The sequence below is a fragment of the Sus scrofa genome, chromosome 7, assembly GCF_000003025.6.
Source record: "Sus scrofa isolate TJ Tabasco breed Duroc chromosome 7, Sscrofa11.1, whole genome shotgun sequence".
Taxonomy (NCBI): domain Eukaryota; kingdom Metazoa; phylum Chordata; class Mammalia; order Artiodactyla; family Suidae; genus Sus; species Sus scrofa.
This window is the reverse complement of record NC_010449.5, coordinates 30,003,028-30,022,285: the sequence shown is the minus strand read 5'-3', so window position 1 is coordinate 30,022,285 and position 19,258 is coordinate 30,003,028. Positions and strand designations below refer to the sequence as shown.

At 54.8% G+C, this 19,258-nt stretch overlaps 1 protein-coding gene across 3 annotated transcripts; it reads left to right on the top strand.

Moving 5' to 3' along the window:
• On the top strand, positions 9,222–18,785 carry MLN (motilin). Of its 3 annotated transcripts, none has more exon segments than NM_214235.1 (5): positions 9,222–9,245; positions 13,447–13,577; positions 15,631–15,747; positions 17,902–18,016; positions 18,604–18,760. In NM_214235.1, coding segments are annotated over 4 exon segments (360 nt in total). In that variant the 5' UTR covers positions 9,222–9,245; positions 13,447–13,460; the 3' UTR covers positions 18,615–18,760.

Genomic DNA, 19,258 nt, shown 5'->3' with positions numbered 1-19,258 from the left:
ACTCCTGCCCCCATCCTTGCAAATCTCCTCCCAGCTCCCGGCAGGGCCACCCAACCCCACTTTGCTGCTGAGTACCCTTGAACAAGAGGTAATCATCCCGGAGGCGCAGCAGGGAATGTTTTTCTACCCTTAGGGGAAAAGGGAAATATGTCCAAGTCCATTTGTTTGAATTATGCAGCCCTCCAAGTTCCAAAGCTGCTTGAAGGAGTGCCCTGGGGTGGCCAGGGAGCCTGGTTAAAGGGAGAGGCCAGAGCCGTCAGCACCACGGACAGCGCCCCAGCCCTGCACCACCACCGGGTGCCCGCAGGTTGGAGGGTGGAGAGGGGGTGGTGCTGGGCCTAAGAAAACTCCATTCTTGAGGCACCCAGAGCACGTCTTTTCTGCTGCAGCTCTAAGGGACATCGGATAAGGAATGTCACCGCCGGGCCCAGATGCCTAGTAATCAACCATCCTCAGTGCCCCGCATGGAAAGGCAATTAAAGCAAGAATTAAAAAGCCATAGCATCATTTAAAATCCAATAACACGGCTGGCCTGAAATGTGTCCTCAGTCTCTGGAGAGGGTGGAGGGGCTGCTAAGGACAGACGGATATGGCAACAAGGAAAGAGAAAGAGAGAGAGGGAGAAAAACGTGGCTGTGGGTGGAGGTTTCTGAGGCTCTCACACGTCCTCCCACCAAGTAACCCAAGTCTGCTCACCCACCACCATGCCACCTGCCTGGAGCCCGCCCTGATGACTGGCCCGAAAGAGGTCCTCTCCCCTAGAGCCCTCCAGCACTTACTCTCCTCTCACAGTGTTCAGCCTTGATTCCTGGCTGTTCACCTGTCTTTCTCAACCTCAGCTGACGCTTCTGCAGGGACACACCGGTTATGCCACCAGTGCCTGCACCCAGTGCTTTGGTTGACGCTTTATCCCGAGGTCCCACCCTTGTCTCTCATTACCTACCTCCCCACAGCTCAGCAAGTCCCTCCCTAAACTGAGAATAATAAGATCCACCATCCTCATGAGCCTGGGTGTTAAAACACAAAGCAAACCTGGCCATTTCCTCCCTTTGGTTTCCTGTATCTAAAAAGGGCTCATGCACATCCCTTCATGTAAAAGCTCTGAATTTGCTTTTCACCCCAAAGAAACCCAGAGAAGTTCTAATCTGCTAAGATGACGTTAACCCTTTTCACATCAAATAAAGCCCTCCTGCAGGTAATCTTCCTGTCACAGGCCGGCTGCCTTGATGTGACTTGCAAGTGAGTGGGGCTGCTCAGGGCCCTTTCACTTTCCAGCCTCCTCAGTAAAATCCTAAACCAGGAGGATTCAAGTTTGATAGGAGCTCTTCTTGCAATTTATGCCTCCTGTCCCTCGGGAGCTTACTCGTGTCTATTTTAAACAAACTCCCTCTTTTTTCTCTCCTTTTTGCAAAGAACAACTGCAAATCTTCTCTGAGGATAGCTTTTCTTTGGGGTGAAATTCAGTTCTGACAGCCCAACATTCGTGAGACGGGCCCAGGGTGAATAATGATTAAATGAGTTATCTCTGTGATTGGGTCTTGCCTGAGACCTGGGGGTGTTTCCCCAAAGTCCTGCTGTGTTTGGGGGCTGCAGCTTCCCAATAACTTGGTTGATCTTTGAAGGAAAATAATATTCTAAGAAGTGGAAAAGGAAAAAAGAGGGGTGGGTGCTGAGGGGTGGTAGGGGTGAGCTCTAATTACCCCTCTTCAGGGCTAGTCCGGACAGCTCTTTTTTTTCTTTTTTCTTTCTTTCTTTTTTTGCCTGCACCCATGGCATACAGAAGTTCCCAGGCGGGGATCAAACACTTGCCATAGTAGCAACCCCAAGCCACAGTAGTGACAAGGCCAGGTCCTTAACACACTGTGCTATCAGGGAACTCCTGGGCAGCTCTTTCTTGTCTTAAGTCTAGGTGAGAGGAGCCAAGGCTGCCACTGTATAAACCACTCTTTCCAAATTCATCTTGTCCCCATCCTGGATCCTGTGGTGTGAACACAAGGTCATGCCTCTGTCTTATCTTCCTGCCCTGCCTGGGATTTTAGGACCTTCCCCATCTGGCACATTGTCCACTTAGGTGTGATACCCGGTAGACCACAAGAGTTCAGGGTCTGAGAACGGTCATGGTCCACGCACGAGGGCTGGAAAGAGGATTTTCCAGCATAGCGAGGTGAAGAGAAAGAAGAGTTTATTGAGATAAGAGGCACTGGCTGCTAGCACAGAGAGACGACTTCCTGATGGTCAGGGAAAGCTGACTCCAGGCGCATGGACGTGGCTGTTTTTGTAGCCGAGGGAGAGGAGAGGTCTCAGGATACACCTGCTGACCTGCTGACTGGTTGGGGGAAGGGGGGCCTCAAAATACACTTGCTGGTTAGTTGGAGGCATCTAAGGCCCCTATGGGGGTGGGGTGAGGAGTGGGCCACGTGCCTTTCCTAGTGGGGGGGGCAGGCAGAAAGGAGGAGTAGAACAGGTTGCTCAGCGTGGGGGGGTGCGCATTACAACGAGGCAGGTGGGGCAATGATAAGGGTCTGGTCATTCTTGTCTCGGCCAATGGCTTTGAGGTCCATCTCCTTGAAGGGGCCTTGAAGTCCCACAAGGACCATCTTATTGTGGTTGCAGACTAGGTCTCCATGAACGGGCTGGAGCTGTGCATGGCTCCCGAGCACCAGACCTTTCACAGCAAACAAAGCCCCCAGAATTCCTGGGGGAACTCACCCTCCTCCACTGCCCCCCATTCTTGCCCAGACCTCCCCCCACCCCCAGCCACCCAGCCCTGGAGTGGGCCCCAGAAAGCCTTCCCCGTCCCTGCCACTCACTCCAGAGTGGGCCGGTGGGAGGGAGGCCTGCACGACTGCCACAGCTGTCAACGGCAGAGGCTGCGTGTGGCCTGCTGTTCCCATTAGCAGCCATTGGCGGCCCCCGAAGCCAAAAACTGTCAGCCCAGCAGATGTGGGGAAGTCAGCGACGGAGGTTCACTGATGCAGTGGAAGAGAAAAGGATGGGACAGCCAGCGCCTTTTACCTGAATCTGCCCTGGATGAGGCTGACACTTGAAAGGGCTTTGGCTCCCAGCCACATGGCGTGAAACCTCTCCCAAGACTCCTCTCCTTCTTAAATGAGAAAGCACAACATTTCCCAACCCCAGACTTCCCTAATCATCTATTCAAATGTGTCAGCTCTTCCCAGCGCCTTATTCTAGCTCCTCTCGCCCTCCCTCCAGGGAGAGGGGTGCTGGGAGCCGCCTGCCCCAGAGGGGCTGGGGGGGCGGGAGTTGAAGAGAAAGGAGCCTCTGGGGCTGCGGGAGGCCAAGCTTTCCTTAAGATGAACGCACCACTGGCAAGACCATCTGCTTTCTCTTCACACACATCCGTCATCTCCGTGAAAATAAAAATACAGACAGTTAAAATTCAATTAAAAGGATACCCAGTGTCACCAGCTCCATTCACAGAAGGAACAGATCCCACCCCCATCCTGGTCACAGGCCCAGCTCTTAGTGAAACCCAGCAGGACCCCGTGGGGCTCCTGGGCACAAAAGCCTTTCTGTGTCCCCCATTTCTCGTTTTTAGGAAATGGGCCTCATTCAGCCTCCATGACCTTCCCAGAGCTCCAAGAGGCAGGTTCCGACAGTTGCTGATCAGGAAAGGGAGGGGAAGCAGAGCCAGGGAAGAGCCGTCAAGGACAATAGCGCAGCCTCGGGGCAGGATCCGAGGGAGACACACATAATAATATAGGCACCTTATACACCTCGGAGAAAAGTTATATTCCTTATGCTTCTTTTAGAAATGAATCAAGTTGGACAGCTTAGAGTCCTTCCTTGTCCTTCTCCCTGGCTTCATTGCACCGTAAACACAATCACCCGTAAGCTACAGATTAGGCACCCTGAGCACAATTGCCTGTGGGTTAAAAATCATTAGCACATGATGTTCTTCGGGAACTTTGCTAGTTTGTTCTCATCTCGGATCAATACGCCCTTTTTGCAAGTACTGTTCTTCTAGGCAGTAACCCTGAAGCCCACCATCACCATCAGCCCGAGATTTCCTGACCTCGGCTTTGATGACTAAGATTCCCCCAAAGAAAGAAGAATGCATGTCTGCCCCAATCCTGACTCCTACCTGAAAACCTGTGTTTTTTTCCTTCTTACTATAAAACTCCCCGCAATTCTTCCCAATGGAAGGCACAGTCTTTCAGGCATTAGCTGCTGTGGCTTCTTTTGCCTGGCAAAGCCATAAAAGCTATGTTTTTCTCCTTCACCCCAAACTCTGTCTCCCCCTTTCTGTTCGGCACCAGGGGACAGAGGCCAAGTTTCGGTGACATCAGCCCCCACTTCCTGTGCCTGGAAGAAAAGTTATGTGACCTCTTCTCCTCGAAGTTTTATAGCAGCAGCTTTCATGATAAACCCCATAAATAGAACGGCAGCCCAGAAGCGGGGGGTGACTGGGCCGTTTCTAAGAGTTTGTTAACCACCTGGGGATGTATTGACAGGAGGAGGGCGGGATGCTATTGGGAAACTCAGCTGAGTCCCCAGGTTGCCTGCACACTGTCAATAGTCCTTGAGGCTGAGCCGAACAGGATAGCATTTTATCGGATCACTCTGGGTCCAGGTTATTGGCGCGCGAGGAATGGACGCCACGGGAAACCAGAGACCCAGGAATGTTGGCTCAGGTAGCCAGTGGAATAGCCCGACAGGAAGCTCAACACTTTGGAAGTTAATTCTGGGTGGACCCTCTGCATGTCTGTTTTCCTCGCCACGGGCACTATTTCTCTGCCAAGCGTTCCTGGGGTACAGTGGTGTCTGCTGTGCATCATTTCTCAACGAGTCATTTGTGAGTTCTGGAAAAGGACCCTGAGCCATAGCAGGGAAAGAACAAAAATATCCCCACAGGTCACCAAAGCCTGTGTCCCCAGGGCCAGGGCACGGTTGTTGCCTAAAATACATCTCCCGGTGCTTTGCCTGCCCTAGTTTTAAATGCCACGGTCACCAGCTAGGAGTTTTGCTCATGAGCCCAGTTGCCCACCTTCAGCTCCAAGAGAGACACCAAGGGCTTGGACCTGAAGGGGAAGTGACAGCCACCCCTGCCCCTCCCCACGTCCCCCGCCGCTGAGAAGCGGCTTCTTTGCCTCTCCTTGGCCCTGGCATGAGGTGAGCAGCGCACGTGTAATCCTTACCAGCGTTCTGGGCAAGCCGACCTCTTGAAAGCTTTTCTTCTTCATTCTTAGGCCCTAAGCTTTGGCACTCCCACCAGTCCCTCGGCTGTGTCTGCTCATCTGAACCCTGTCACCCTCGAGACGCCATCCTCTGCCTCTTTGAGGGAAGACAGAGGTGGAGCCCCTCGCCTCCCCCAGGGCCTCTGGGTGGCAGCTCTCCTTCTCTGCCACCCCTCCCTGCCACCACATCCTCCATCCCGAGTCCTTGGTGACACAGGTCCAGCAGCTGACCTGCCCCTTTGCAGCCCTAGGTCTAACCTCCCGCATCAGGTCTCTGTTTGTCCTGACGTGTGCCACACTGCCCAATTTAGCGCCATCGGCAAATTTAATTAACTTGCCGTTGCCTCCCTGTTCCAGGCCATTAGTGAAGATGTTGTGTCCATACCCAGCAAACGGCATTTTCAAGGTCAGGAGGAGAGGAGAGCGAAGCTGCTGGTACCTCTGCCCAACACGGGGGAATGGGGCAAACAAGTGCCCACGTGCCGTTTGAGTCATTTCCTCTGGGTTTTGCCAGCTTCCTTCCCTGACTTGGTTAGGTGTTTACGCCTCTGCTCCGCCTTAGCCACTGCACATCCGGGGAAACTCCCATTTGGCCAATGGAGAACATCAGGTCATGCCTTCCTTTTATTTTTGTCCAGTTTCTAGCAGGAGAAACAGCCGCTAATTGAGCATTTGGAGGGAGAGGCGGTGCGCATGATGAAGACAAAGTAGTCGTTATCCAGCTTGTTATCCGGCCCCGTCTCCGATCCTGAAGCACCAACCGTGACAGTGGAAGATACACATGCAGGTCAAGGCACCTGACAGCGGGGGAGGGAAGGCATGTTCCTGCGGCGCCAGTTCCTAAAGGGCCAACCCACAAGGTCTGCAGCCCAGAGTTGCTTGAAGGAGAGGCCCCTTCATCCTTGCAGCTCCAGCCCCACGCATGGCCCTATAGCAGACCTGGCGCCCAGGCCCCCCATTAGCCTGCAGCCCCTCTGCGTGACAAGGAATCGCCCTGCAAACTCTGACTGCCTTCCTTCCATGCCAAACCGCAGCCATCACACTGGAACACTGCAAATTGCCTGGATCAGAAGTGCTGGATCACAGGAGCGATTCAGGATAATGCTATTTACGCCCAGAAAATTGATCCTGGGTTATTTACCGTTTCCAGCACTTCCCTTCTCCCCATCTTTCACCGCAGGCCTGTCTCTGGTCCTTAGGTTCCTAATCATTTCTCAGACAGAGTCCTGAAGACGCCTCTGGACCAGAGCCCAGACCAGCCCGGCAGAGCCCTGGCATGGAGATGATACGGGACGGCTTCTCATTGCCCACATGCTTGGCGGTCGGGCTGGCCCCCCAGTCTCACTCCTGCCCGGGGCCCAGTCTGGCCTCTCCAGACCTCGGAACACGCAAGAAGCACCTATGTGTGTCCCAGTTAGTCACTGGCTTAGGAAGAGAGCTGCAGGTTTGGAGAATTTGCACCCGGCCTCGGCAACGGGCCTACCTCAGCTGTAAACAGTCGTGTGCTCACTCGTCAAACACTGAGAAGCAAGAAAGTCCCATGGATCCTGAAGCCAGACTCCTGAGTTCGCTACTGGTCCTGCCATTTCAATAGCTGTGTGACATTGGGCCAGCTGTTTCACCTCAGTTTGCCCAGCTGTAGAGTGGGATAATAGCCGCTTATCCTCATTGGGCTGTGGTGAGATCTGGTGAAGCCCATCTGTGTGATGCCTGACTGTTATTTATTACATACCAAACACCTTTCCCACTCCGGACACTATCGACGTCAGGGGTCTGCAAACTTTTCTGTAAGGTCTAGACAATAAATGTTTTTGGTCTTATGGGCCTAATGCATCTGTCACAACTATTCAGCCCTGCGGTTATAGCCCAGAGCAGCCATAGACAATAAGCAAATGAATGAATATGGCTGTTTTTCCAATAAGACTTTATTTATGGACATGGTAATGTGAATTTCATATAAATTCACCTGTCACTTAATATTATTCTTCTTTTGATTTTTTTTAAATTATTAAAAATGTGAAAGTCACTCAGCTCACAGTCTGTATAAAAAATAGATGGCGCTGGATTTGACCCATATCAGCCCCAAGGTGGAGGCATTGGCGATTCAGCGGCTGAAACGTCCCACCAGAGGGGCCCATGGGGCGGACAGAGCCTCCCAGGAGCTTCGCTGAGCCTGGAAGCCAGCAGGGACCTTCACAGCCCTTGCACTGCCCTGCCCCCACCATGTCTCTGACCTTGTCTTAAGAGCTCTTCTTGATGTGTGGGCAGAGAGCCTTCATTCAGGCCAAGGTTAAGAAATGGCAATTTAGTTCCAAGCCCTGGCATCTTGGTCTCCAATTCCTCTGCGATAAATCTCAGACACCAGAGGCCCAGTGCACAAGCCTGTCACCAGTCCAGCATGCTGACTTCTAACCCAGGACTGGAACACAGGCTGATGGGAAGCCTTGCTGCATGGGGCCTGGAGAGGCTGTCTGGACCGGCTTTGAAGCCCTGCAAATGTTTGTTTCTCTCAGAGGGCGAAGCCAGAGCTGATGGAAGGATGACAGGGCAGGGGTTCCTTGATGAGAAGCGGCCCCTTCTGGATGCATGGGGCAGCCTCTCTGGAAGGCACTAAAGGCCGCTGTTCACCTGAGGAAAGGCCGCTATCCCCTCAGACCCTTGGGCCTCCACACCAGTCTGCCAGCCACCTCCGCGCTGGTCTCCCAGCCTGGCCTCTCCCTGCTGCAACATCTGCACCTGAACGCTGAGGGATCTTCCATCATGACACATTTGTCCTGTCCCCTTCAAGACACCAGGAGGACCCCTGACTTCCTCCTGCATCGATTCTAAATCTTTCTGCTTGGTTTCTAAGGGCCCTACATTCAGGCCCAAGACCGGCCCTCTCCCAACCACACAATGGACCTCTGGTGACACCCCCGTCCTGCCATCCCCTGCACCTGTGTGAGCCCTGCATCCCAGAAGCCCCCCATCCCACCCTCTGCCACACCTGACTGGGTCCAGCCTTACCCTTGCATGAAGAGACCTTGCAGTGGGGACAGAGAAGGGATTTCATTGTGCTTCGGCTTCTATTTTTTTCTTCTTTTTTTTTTTTTTTGGCCATGCCTGCAGCATGCATGCTGAAGTTCCCGCTCCAGGGATCAAACCCTGGCCACAGCTATAGCCACAGCGGTGACAACGCCAGATCCTTAACACACTGAGCCACGAGAGAACTTCTCAATTTCCTTATCTGTAAAATGGGGAAATAAGAGCACCAACCTCATGGGGTTGCTGCTGTTTAATTAGGACACAGGCATCAAGCGTTCCCTGCCGGGTGCCAGAGGGGCCCCTGTGTCCCAGCAGCAGCTGCCCGTCTGACTCCAGAATACTTTTGCCTCTCCCCGCTTTGAATCTTTAAAGTTACCGCTTACATTATGCGATTGCCACAAAAGGGTTCCTGGCTACGTGTCCCTTTCCCCCCATTTAGGCTACAAACCCTTTGTCCAGACACCTTACACCTGCCCTGGCCTTCCACCGGGATGCTGGTCCTTTGTGGCCCTGGGTCTGGACCATCATTTTCCTTTCATTAATCCAGTGAAAGCCTGTCACACACTCTAGCACCATTTCTTTCATGAGGGGCTTCAGGGGAAAGGCTGAAAACAAGTTGTCATCCTAACTCAGCACTCTGACAGGCGACAGAGACTCTGGTCACCAGAGTGGCCCAGAGAAGCCCCACAACATGATATGTTTAAGTAACCAAGAAAGGAAGGGCTTTCGTTAAAATGTCCCCTGAGGGGCAGTTGAGCTCTGAGTGGACAGGAGAGTGCCGTCCGGGCGGCGGCTGGCCTCTTCCAGACCCTGACTGTCACCCGAGGAGGGGCCTTCCAGGAAAGGCCCAGAAGGCCAAGGCGTGGCAGGCCCTGCCGTTGTTTCCACGAGCTCCAAGAATGCAGGTTCCCCACCCAGAGCCCCCAAAGGTTAATGGGCCCCAAAGGGCGGACAGGCAGTATATAAGGGCCCGTCAGCCCAGCCCGACACAAGCGGACAGGCAGAGACACACACGCGCCCACTGTGAGTAGCCAGGGAGGTGGGCAGGGGAGGCGGTCAGCACGGGAACGAGCCAAGTCAGCCCAGCCCAGAGCTGACCCAGTCCCTTGGCGCTCCGCCACCTTCCGATACCCACCTGGGCTTCAGCCTGAGCGCCCCAAGCTGGTTTCCAGGATATGGGTCAAAGCTGCACAAAGTGGGTGGGAGCAGGGCTGCCCAAGCCTGGCTGGCTGAGAGAGGAGCAGGGAGTGCAAATCCCGGCAAAATACAAGCAACCTGGGGGGGGGGTGCCATCAACTGCACACCAGGAACCCAAGCCAGAGCCCGGCGTGCACACAGGGCCACCCGATCGCTGTGGACTCCTGGCTCTGGGAAGTTAAGGGGGAATGGCTGGATCCCCGAGGAAATGGCCTGGCCTGGCAAGGCTGGCAGGGCTGGGGGTTACTGGGGTGGTGGAGGGAGCCTGGTGCCCCCTCAGCCAGAGCTGAGCCCTGAAGCCCCTTCCTCAGTGGTGGAGGAGGAAAGTCAGCCCCTCACCAGTGATGAGAAGCGCTCTCTCCGGCTCTGAGCTCCTGGAACACAAGCGAATGTGGGTGACATGCCAACTGCCACTTGTAATAGGGATAGAGTAGGATAGTTACACAGGTAGTCGTAGGAGTCCCAGGAAGGAACCATAGATAGCGAGGGAAACCTAGGGGACTTTGGGAGAGCACTCTAAGTTAATCATTGCTCAAGAAAGCCATCAGAGGAGTCCCATCGTGGTGCAGTGGAAACGAATCCGACTAGGAACCATGATATTGAGGGTTTGATCTCTGGCCTCACTCAGTGGGTTAATGATCCGGCATTGCCATGAGCTGTGGTGTAGGTTGCAGATGTGGTTCGGATCTGGTGTTGCTGTGGCTCTGGCAAAGGCCAGCAGCTGTAGCTCTGATTTGACCCCAAGCCCAGGAACCTCCATATGCCATGAATGAGGCCCTAAAAAGAAGAGAAAAAAAAAATAAAAAAGAAAGAAAGAAAGAAAGAAAGGCTTGCTTGACCAGTGGAGGCAGGAGATATGCCTCAGGTCATCGGGTGGGGGGTGGGATGGGCCTGCATTCAGGTTCAGACCAAGGGCAGGAGTTTAAGGACCACCCTTCCGATGATTTAAATAAGCACCATGACAGTCCTCGTTTGACTTTATAGGGTCAAATACTCTCTCACTGGATACTGAGGAGGAGCTACCACTCCCGGAAAGGAAGAGGTGGTCTTTTCCAACCCCTACTCCCCTTGGGTGATAAAACTGTAGCCACCGGATCCTGGGGCAGAGCCTCCTTTCCTGCTCACTTGCATCTCTCATGACAGTCCTATCTTTTTTTTTTTTTTTTGGTCTTTTGTTTGTTTTTAGGGCCACACCCACGGCACATGGAGTTTCCCAGGCTAGGGGTCCAATCGGAGCTACAGCCGTCAGCCTACATCACAGCCACAGCAACGCAGGATCCGAGCCACGTCTGAGATGTACACCACAACTCACTGCAATGCCGGATCCTTAACCCACTGAGCGAGACCAGGGATCAAAACCGCAACCTCATGGTTCCTAGTCGGATTCGTTTTTGCTGCACCACAGTGGGAACTCCAGCGTCCTAGCTTAATAAATCTATTTCTTGCCTACCACTTTGCCTCTCGCTGAATTCCTTCTGCGCAAAGGCATAAAGAAACTGAAGCTCGAGTTCCCGTCATGGCTCAGCAGTTAACGAACCCAACTAGTATCCATGAGGACTCAGGTTCAATCCCTGGTGTTGCTCATTGGGTTAAGGGTCTGATGTTGCCATGACCTGTGTTGTAGGTTGCAGACTTGGCTTGGATCTGGTATTACTGTGGCTGCGGTGTAGGCTGGCAGCTGTAGCTCCCATTCAACCCCAAGCCTGGAAACTTCCAAAAGACAAAAAAAAAAAAAAATAAGAAAGAAAAACTGAAGTTCAGTTAGTCCAGACACCGGGTAAGTAATTCCAATTTAAAAACTGTGGGTTTAAGTCCTAATCTGGGTTTAGGCTGGGTTCAAGTCCCGGCTCATGTGTTCAAGTCCCCATCTGGGTTCTGGCTAGGTTCAAGCCATTAATGCTATCTGTTTCAGTTGGATCAAGAAAATGAGCAGCAATTGGATTTTTGCCTTTTTTTATTCAAAGTTTTTACAGATTCTTTTTTTTTTTTTTTTGGTCTTTTTGCCTTTTCTAGGGCCGCTCCCATGGTATATGGAGATTCCCAGGCTAGGGATCTAATCGGAGCTGTAGCCACTGGCCTACGCCATAGCCACAGCAATGCAGGATCCGAGCCACGTCTGCAACCTACACCACAGCTCACGGCAACGCCAGATCCTTAGCCCACTGAGCAAGGCCAGGGATCAAACCTGAAACCTCATGGTTCCTAGTCAGATTCATTAACCACTGCGCCATGACAGGAACTCCCAAAATTTTTGTAGATTCTTATGGAGTGAGTTAAGGTGAACAGCAGAATGAAAAGGGAACTATGGCATCTCTGTGAAGGAAAGGGGATGCCATCAGTGTGACCCATCCATCTCCCCTGGGAGGGAGCTGGGGAGAGGGTAGGAGGAACAGTGACTCGGACCCCCCCCTCCAAGCTCTGTTCCCTCCGGGGCTCTGAGAGGTGGTCTTCACTGGGGGTGGTCCTTTCTGCCGTCCTGGGAATTTGTACGCAACAGTAGGGAGGCTTTGGCTGTCAGAGCTTGAAGGTTCTTGCTTGTGGAATGTTAGCGCTATGGAGAGACGAAGCGGGGGAGCAAGACGCCGAGAGAGGGTCCTGCTCAGCAGAGGGGATGCCAGGCAGAGGGCTGGGGACAGAATCCAGCTGAGAAGCAGGACGCAAGCCCACGGCCTTGGAAGTTTCTCTCCAGAGGGAGGGTCCAAGTGGGCTCTGCCAGCCTGTGGCAGGACCCTCGCCTCTCAATAGAAGCCAGGCTGCCTCTGCAATCCCTCACCCCCGCTGCAGCAGAGGTGGCCCCGGCCCCTCCTCCCTGCTCAGGGGGCCTGGCCCCGAGCTCTGCCGTCCACCCTGCACAGGAGCATGGTGCCCAGAATGCATTCAGCAGGGCCGCCCCTGCAAAGCCTTCTCCAACTTCTGTGGGCAGAGGCCACATGCAGTGGGTATTAGGACAGGCACTAGGTTTCAGAAGGCCAGACCTCCAGCCCCCACTGCCCTCGAATGGGTCCCTTCACCTCCCTAGGTGTCCTCCCCTCCCTGGATCACTCTTGCTCCCAGGCGGGCGTGAGAATCGTGTGGGAGAGGACTTGGAAAGGGACCCCAGGGACTAGCCTTAAGGAGTCAACCACGGATGGCACCTTGCAGGCCGCGCCCCTCCACCAGCAGACCACACCCTCTCCCAACAGGTCAGGTGCCACCCAGCAGGCCATGCCCCTTCCTGAACCCGCCCAGCGTTGGCCCAGTGGGCCTCCTTTCTCAAGTCTCTGCACCCCTGTTGTCACCACACCCACCTGTCCCCTGGCGGTCTCGGTCTTGGGGAGCCCTCTTTCTTCCTGGCCATTCCAGACAGACTCACTTCCAGGCTGCGGGGTCTTGTGCTCGCGCTGGCATTGGCACTGGTTCGGAGGAGGGTGGTTGTCACAGGGAGAAGATTGTTTCCGGGTGTTGGCCCACAGGCAGCTCCACTTGCTTGAGCCAAGGAAGGGATTGGTCCAGAGCCAGTGCCGACCCAGAGGGTGGGCACTGCGCTCTGCCCTTAGATGCTGCTCAAGCTGAAGTTTCCCATCTGGCTCTATCTCCATGTGAGCAGAGGTCTGCACCCCTTCCTCTCTGGGGCTCCCACAGAATCAGGTGGTCCTGGGTCCAGGCCTCTCCACACCCTAATTGGCTCAGGCGCAAGCAGGGCCCTCTGGACCCTGGGGCTTAGCTCTGCTGATAATCTAAGGTTTTTTCTCTGAGACATGAGGTCCCTCCTGCTTCATTACCCCAGCTCACCGCAGAAGACCGCTCCAGCCACAAAGAGACAGCGTGGCCACTGGAAGGCATCTCTCCCAGTGTCGGCGCTTTGGGCAGAGGCAGCCCTGTGCTCACCCAGTCCAGCCCCTCACCAGGCCCAGTTCCAGAAAGGCTAAGCAGATGGTTCAAGGTCACACAGCTGCATGTGGGGCGTGGGCCAGAGCTGAGGGCACCAGCCTCTGATGCAGCAGTCTGTCACTGCACCCTGCACCTGGTGACAGGTGCCCTTTGTCAGTGTCCAGCTCCAGGATGGTGTCCCGCAAGGCTGTGGTCGTCCTGCTGGTGGTGCACGCAGCTGCCATGCTGGCCTCCCACACGGAAGCCTTTGTTCCCATCTTTACCTACGGGGAACTTCAGAGGATGCAGGTAAGAGGCTCCCAGCCACCTGAGGTGACACAGCCCTGCCCAGCACCAAAGTGGCGTTAGTCTCTCTGAGGCACAGCGGCCCTTCAACAAAACCCACATTCAATCAGCTCTGCCAGTGACACTGAGTGATCACGGAGGACCCAGACGGCAACAATCCCAGACTCCAGCCATGTCCCCAGCCACCTCCAATGCTTGCCTAGCACCACAAAGCAAAGGTGTCAGTGGCTCCGGGGGCGACATCTTTCCCCACCCCTGCCCATCCTTCAGAGACTGAGATTTTCTTTCTTTCTTGCTTTTGCTTTTTAGGTCCATACCTGTGGCATACGGAGGTTCCCAGGCCAAGGGTCGAATCAGAGCTACAGCTACCGGCCTACACCACAGCTCACAGCAATGCCAGATCCTTAACTCACTGAGCAAGGCCAGGGATCGAACCCACATCCTCATGGACACTAGTCAGGTTTGTTACCGCTGAGCCATGATGGGAACTCCAGAGATTTTCAATTTACAAACCAATAGTATTTGTGGAGCACCTCTGCAGCAGCAAGGGCCACCCTGAGTGACAGGCCAGGCATGCAAGGAAATTTGAGAGCCTCCCATCTTCGAGGGGCCGTCCTGGGAGCCAAGACACAAACGCAGGAAAAATTCACTAGCAGTAGAGAAGTAAAGGGTGCTGTCACAAGGCAGGACATGATTAATTGCCCAGTAAGTGCCGCTGACTGGTAAGTGCTGAGTGCAGGGGAGGAGGGTCGGCGTGGGCTGGCGTGGGTTTGGAAGCTGATGGGGAAGCGGGGGACTGAGCTGGGGCTTGAGAGGGAAGGACAGAGGAACAGGTGGGAGCAGGTGTCCAGAACGGGAGGAAGCTGCCTTTCCAGGAGGGGTGGCCAAAGCCTCCTTCTCTTTCGAGCCCAGAAGAAAACAGGGCAGCTCAATGGAACTCAGACAGCGGGGCCTAAGGAACCCTGCACTGCTGGACCTGCCTGCCTGCGCCTGTGACTTTGGATGTCTGGGGCTCTGAGGGTCGACACCACCTTTGTGTCTCATTAAGTGGATGTAGAATGGGACCTCCATGTCCCACATGTCCAGGACTGAGGCCCCGCTAGGGGAACACAAGCGAATCGGGAGGTCACGTGGCCCTGTGGTGCAGCCCCAGCTACACGCTCTGTCTGGGGTGGTCTCCACGGCATCCTCTGCAGAGGCAGGGCTGGACCCTGTTTCTCCTCATCGGGGGCAGGCGTGCAAAGGGATGGGGGAGACGGCGGACCCCGAAACCTCCCTTTCTCCACCACTTGACTTCCTCTAGCAGAAAAGATGACTAGATGGATGACCAGCTGTTCCAGAAGCACCGTGCATCAGGGCAGGCCCAGAGTGAGGCTGTCAAAGAAACTGGAGGAACGGGTGTGCCTGGCCTCGGTGCCTGGGGACCTGGCCAGCGGGATGCCTGGCGAGATGTGGGGCTGGACAGACGCAGTCCAACTCGGCCAAACACACAGTGAAATGACAATGCAAGGACACCACTGTGACCTGCGCTATGGCTTTGCTCCTCGTAACTCCCAGACACTGGGGTTTCCACGAAGAAGTTGCAAGTCCTTCCTGCATAAATCAGCTCCCCGTCTCGCCACTTATAAATCACATCCCAGGGACTCGGGCTTCCCGGACCCCCTACGGCACCCTCGCAGGCGAGGCTGTCTTGCCACCTTTTTTTATAGGCTCTTTGCTAAGAAAAACACATTTTCACACTTAATATGCAGGAGGGGCAGCCATTATTTTCGGCATTTTAATTTAATTAACAGTAACGATCAGGGGTGTAATGTTTGAACTGTCGAAGAGCTGATTCCTCCTCGAGCTGACTCGCTGGCGGGCAAACCGGAGGGACACGGCCACACGGCCGAGGCCTCAGGCATCCGAGATGCCCTGTGTGGGAGGCACCTGGGAGAGGGGGTTCTTTCTGCCCATGAGGGGCTTGGGCCACTTAGTGCTCTGGGCAGAAACATCAAGGGGCCATGGGGCGGTGGGGGAGGGCAGGATTTGTACAGTTTTGTGCTTGGAACCCTAGGAAAAGGAGCGGAATAAAGGGCAAAAGAAATCCCTGAGTGTCCAGCAGGCGTCGGAGGAGCTCGGCCCTCTGGACCCCTCGGAGCCCACGAAGGAAGAAGAAAGGGTGGTTATCAAGGTGAGCAGACAGGGGGACAACGCAAAGAACTGAGGGGGGGCGTTCCCTGGGCCACCAGAGGATGTTCTGTCAACCAGACATGCAGGCCACAAGGTCTATCTAGGAGGCAGAGACAGACACCAATGATGAGACGATCAACCATTTTATTTTATTTTTTTGTCTTTTTGCCTTTTCTGGGGCCGCTCCCGAGGCATATGGAGGTTCCCAGGCTAGGGGTCAAATCGGAGCTGTAGCTGCCGGCCTACACCAGAGCCACAGCAACACGGTATCCGAGCTGTGTCTGCAACCTACACCACAGCTCAGGGCAACACCGGATCGTTAACCCACTGAGCAAGGGCAGGGACCGAACCCGCAACCTCATGGTTCCTAGTCAGATTTGTTAACCACTGCGCCACGATGGGAACTCCAAACGATCAACCATTTTAGATGCCAGATAAGGAGGTGTGGTGGGGAGTCAGCAGTGGGGCTGGGGCACTGCTTTGGCTGGGGGTGGGGAGGTCTCTCAGAGGAGGGGACATTTGACTTGAAACCTGAAGGGTCCAGAGATGCCACCCATGCCAAGAGCCGAAGCAAGGACACCCGTGAGAAGGAACAGTGAGTGCAGAGGCCCTGCCCAGGGTCTGGTGGGTCTGAGGCCCACCAGGCCCAGGGCTGCTGAATGAGGGCAAGCGGCCACAGGGCCTGGGGGGCCAGGCTGGATGTCCAGAGGCCTTTAGGGCTTCACAGAGGGAAGGTCACCTGACCTGACTGGAAAAATCTGGGCTGCACGAATGGAGGCGGGAGGCCAGGCTGCTCTGGGAGTGACGACGGGAGTGCCCAGCAGAGCTGCGGCGTCCAGACCCGGGGCCCAGGGCCTCAGTGCCCAGGTCGGGGCACAGACTGTCAGGTCTGGGGACAGCCTTGAGCTTGTCTGGTGCGGCTCTTTAATTGTGTGGGTGGGGAGCATCTACTGAACCGCGCTGTGCCCACAGTTCCAGGCACTGGGGATAGAGGCGGAACAGAACAGAGATGTCCTCTGCCCTCGAGGAAGTCACACTCCATGGGACCAGAAACAAGCTACTGGGAGGGTCAGACACAGACCACAAATAGGGCCGACCAGCAAGCAGAACAGCATAGAGCAGTGTCCAGGAGCTATAGGTGCTCCGGAGGGAAATAAGATGCAGGCAGGTCATCATTTTTTTTTTTTTTTTTTTTTTAAGGGCCTCACCTATGGCATATGGAGCTTCCCAGGCTAGGGGTGGAATTGGAACTGCAGCTGCCGGTCTATACCACAGCCACAGCAAGGCCAATCCGAGCCACATCTGTGACCTACACCACAGCTCACAGCAATACCAGATCCTTAACCCATTGAGCGAGGCCAGGGATGGAACCCGCATCTTCATGGATACTAGTCAAGTTCTTAACTAGCTGAGTCACAAGGAGAACCCCCTCTTTTTTCCTCATTTTAAAGTGAGGAAGCAGATCACACAGCAAGGGACCGGCACAGGCAGGGCCAGGGGGTCCTTCAGGCATCCAGAGCCCATTTCTCGCCCCAGCCAGCCCAGTGGGAAGAGGGGAGTGGGCCTGGGGCTCCTCCGAGTCAGGGCTGTCTGGCTTATGCAGCAAGACCACTGAGCCAGGAAGCTGGGGGCAGGTGGTAGGGAGGGAGTAGCATCACCTCCAGGTCCCTCCAGGCCCCCGAATGTACTGGCTTCTCCCTCTGGTCTAGAGTGAATTATTACTCCACCTCTTTGTCCTCCATTTCCTCATCTGCAAAATGGGCACACTAAGAGCCTCAACATCACAGGTTACTGAGAGGCTTAAGCTATGGAAAGCATTTAGAAGGCCACCCACCACCCAGTCGGGCTCCTTGGTGCTGGCTACTATTATTTCGGGGGGGCTGGGGTGGCGGCAGTGTCCTCCTCAAAGGAAAGCCCTGCTGCCCTGTATCCCCACCAGGGGAGGTTGGCTGTGTCCCCACTGGTCTCAGCCACTTCCAGGATCCAGGCCCTGGTTAGAATTAGGGGGTAAAAGCGAGAATTCCCAGAGGATCCCCAAGGATGGGGAGGAGGGAAGCCCTGATGGCCTGGCTCCCCGCGGTGTCCCCCCCCCCACCTGCGTGTCGCCCCGGGGGTTGACTCTCCCCCTCCTTGTTAACTCTGCTTTATTTCACAGCTGCTCGCGCCTGTGGACATTGGAATCAGGATGGACTCCAGGCAGCTGGAAAAGTACCGGGCCACCCTGGAAGGGCTGCTGGGCCAGGCGCCGCAGTCCACCCAGAACCAGAATGGTAAGTAGGGCCGTCCTCCGCCCACCGCCGCTTTCATATGCCAGCAGCGCAGCCACAGGGGGCTGTGATTGGTTTTCCTCCCACGAGCGCCCCCACCCTACCCCATCTCTGAGGGGAACCTAATTGCAGGGCTGCTGGTGCTTAGGGACCTTTCTGGCTGAGAGCCACAACAGGTGGCAGTAACCCCCAACCCTCCCCACTGCAGAGCCAGTTCCTTCCCTCTCACGACAGCCTGCATCCCCTCCCTCCACCTATTCTGCACGTCCAAGTCCTGAGCTCCACTTGGCCTTGCCAAGTTCAAGGTCTGCCTGTGTTACTTGTGCAAAGCCGGGTCTTAACTGACTAAGAGCCACTAATTCCTTCTCACTGCCTCTACCCCCCACCCCACCCCCCACAATCCCGGGAGGGGGAGAAGGGAAGAGAGGGGAGGCAGTGTTGGAGGGGGAGGAGCTGGGAGGTTAAACCACCAGCTTTGGGCTACAGAGAAAGCCCAGGAAGACCACCCCCTCCCAGATGCCCTCCTGCCTCAGGCCCCTGGGCGCGTTCAGGACATCTCTGGGCTACAAACTTCCTTTGCTTTTCTCCAGCCGCCAAGTAACAGGCCGCTGGGGGAGAAGGAGGACACAGCTCGGACCCCCCTCCCACGCAGGGAGGGCCTAGAAATCCGCTGGGCTTGGAAGGAAAACACCCTCTCCCAAACAGCCCTCAGCCCCCCTCCCCCAGCAAATAAAGCGTGAAATAGGCAGAAACGACTCTTTTATTTAATATATTAATTTCCAAAGTTCAGATTCAGGTCAAGCCATAAAGGGGAAAATAATAAAGCTCAGAGGAAGCTTGGCCATAAATGGTGCAAAATTACCAAGGGTGTGCCTTTTGTAAGTCCTGTGTTCAAATATTCATTGAAACCACAAATCGGAAGACGTGCGCCAGCGCGTCCATCATGGGTGAGGAAACGGAGGCCTGGAGAGATGGCATTTTCTGCCCACGCGCCGAGTCAGGGGCAGAGCAAGCACTGGAATTCAGGTCTCCTGAATCCTGGTCCCTTTTCCGTTTACTGACGATCTTGAGGCCTAATGGACCAGAGCGTTTTAAGGCCTCTGCGCTCAGCGCCTTGCTGAGGAATGTGCAGCTAGCCCTTTAACCTCAATGAGCCTTTGCAAAAGCAAGGAGTTAACATCTGCCTTGAGATCTGGGGACGGAAGGGGGCACCAACAAAAAGCAAATTACTGTTATTATTATCAT

Excerpts from the sequence above, each read along its gene's own strand:
- MLN (XM_013977796.2), top strand. The coding sequence starts at position 13,461 with ATGGTGTCCCGCAAGGCTGTGGTCGTCCTGCTGGTGGTGCACGCAGCT. Across the intron at positions 13,578-15,630 it reads GGGAACTTCAGAGGATGCAG|GAAAAGGAGCGGAATAAAGG; the intron begins GTAAGAGGCTCC and ends TTGGAACCCTAG. Across the intron at positions 15,748-17,901 it reads AAGAAAGGGTGGTTATCAAG|CTGCTCGCGCCTGTGGACAT; the intron begins GTGAGCAGACAG and ends TTTATTTCACAG.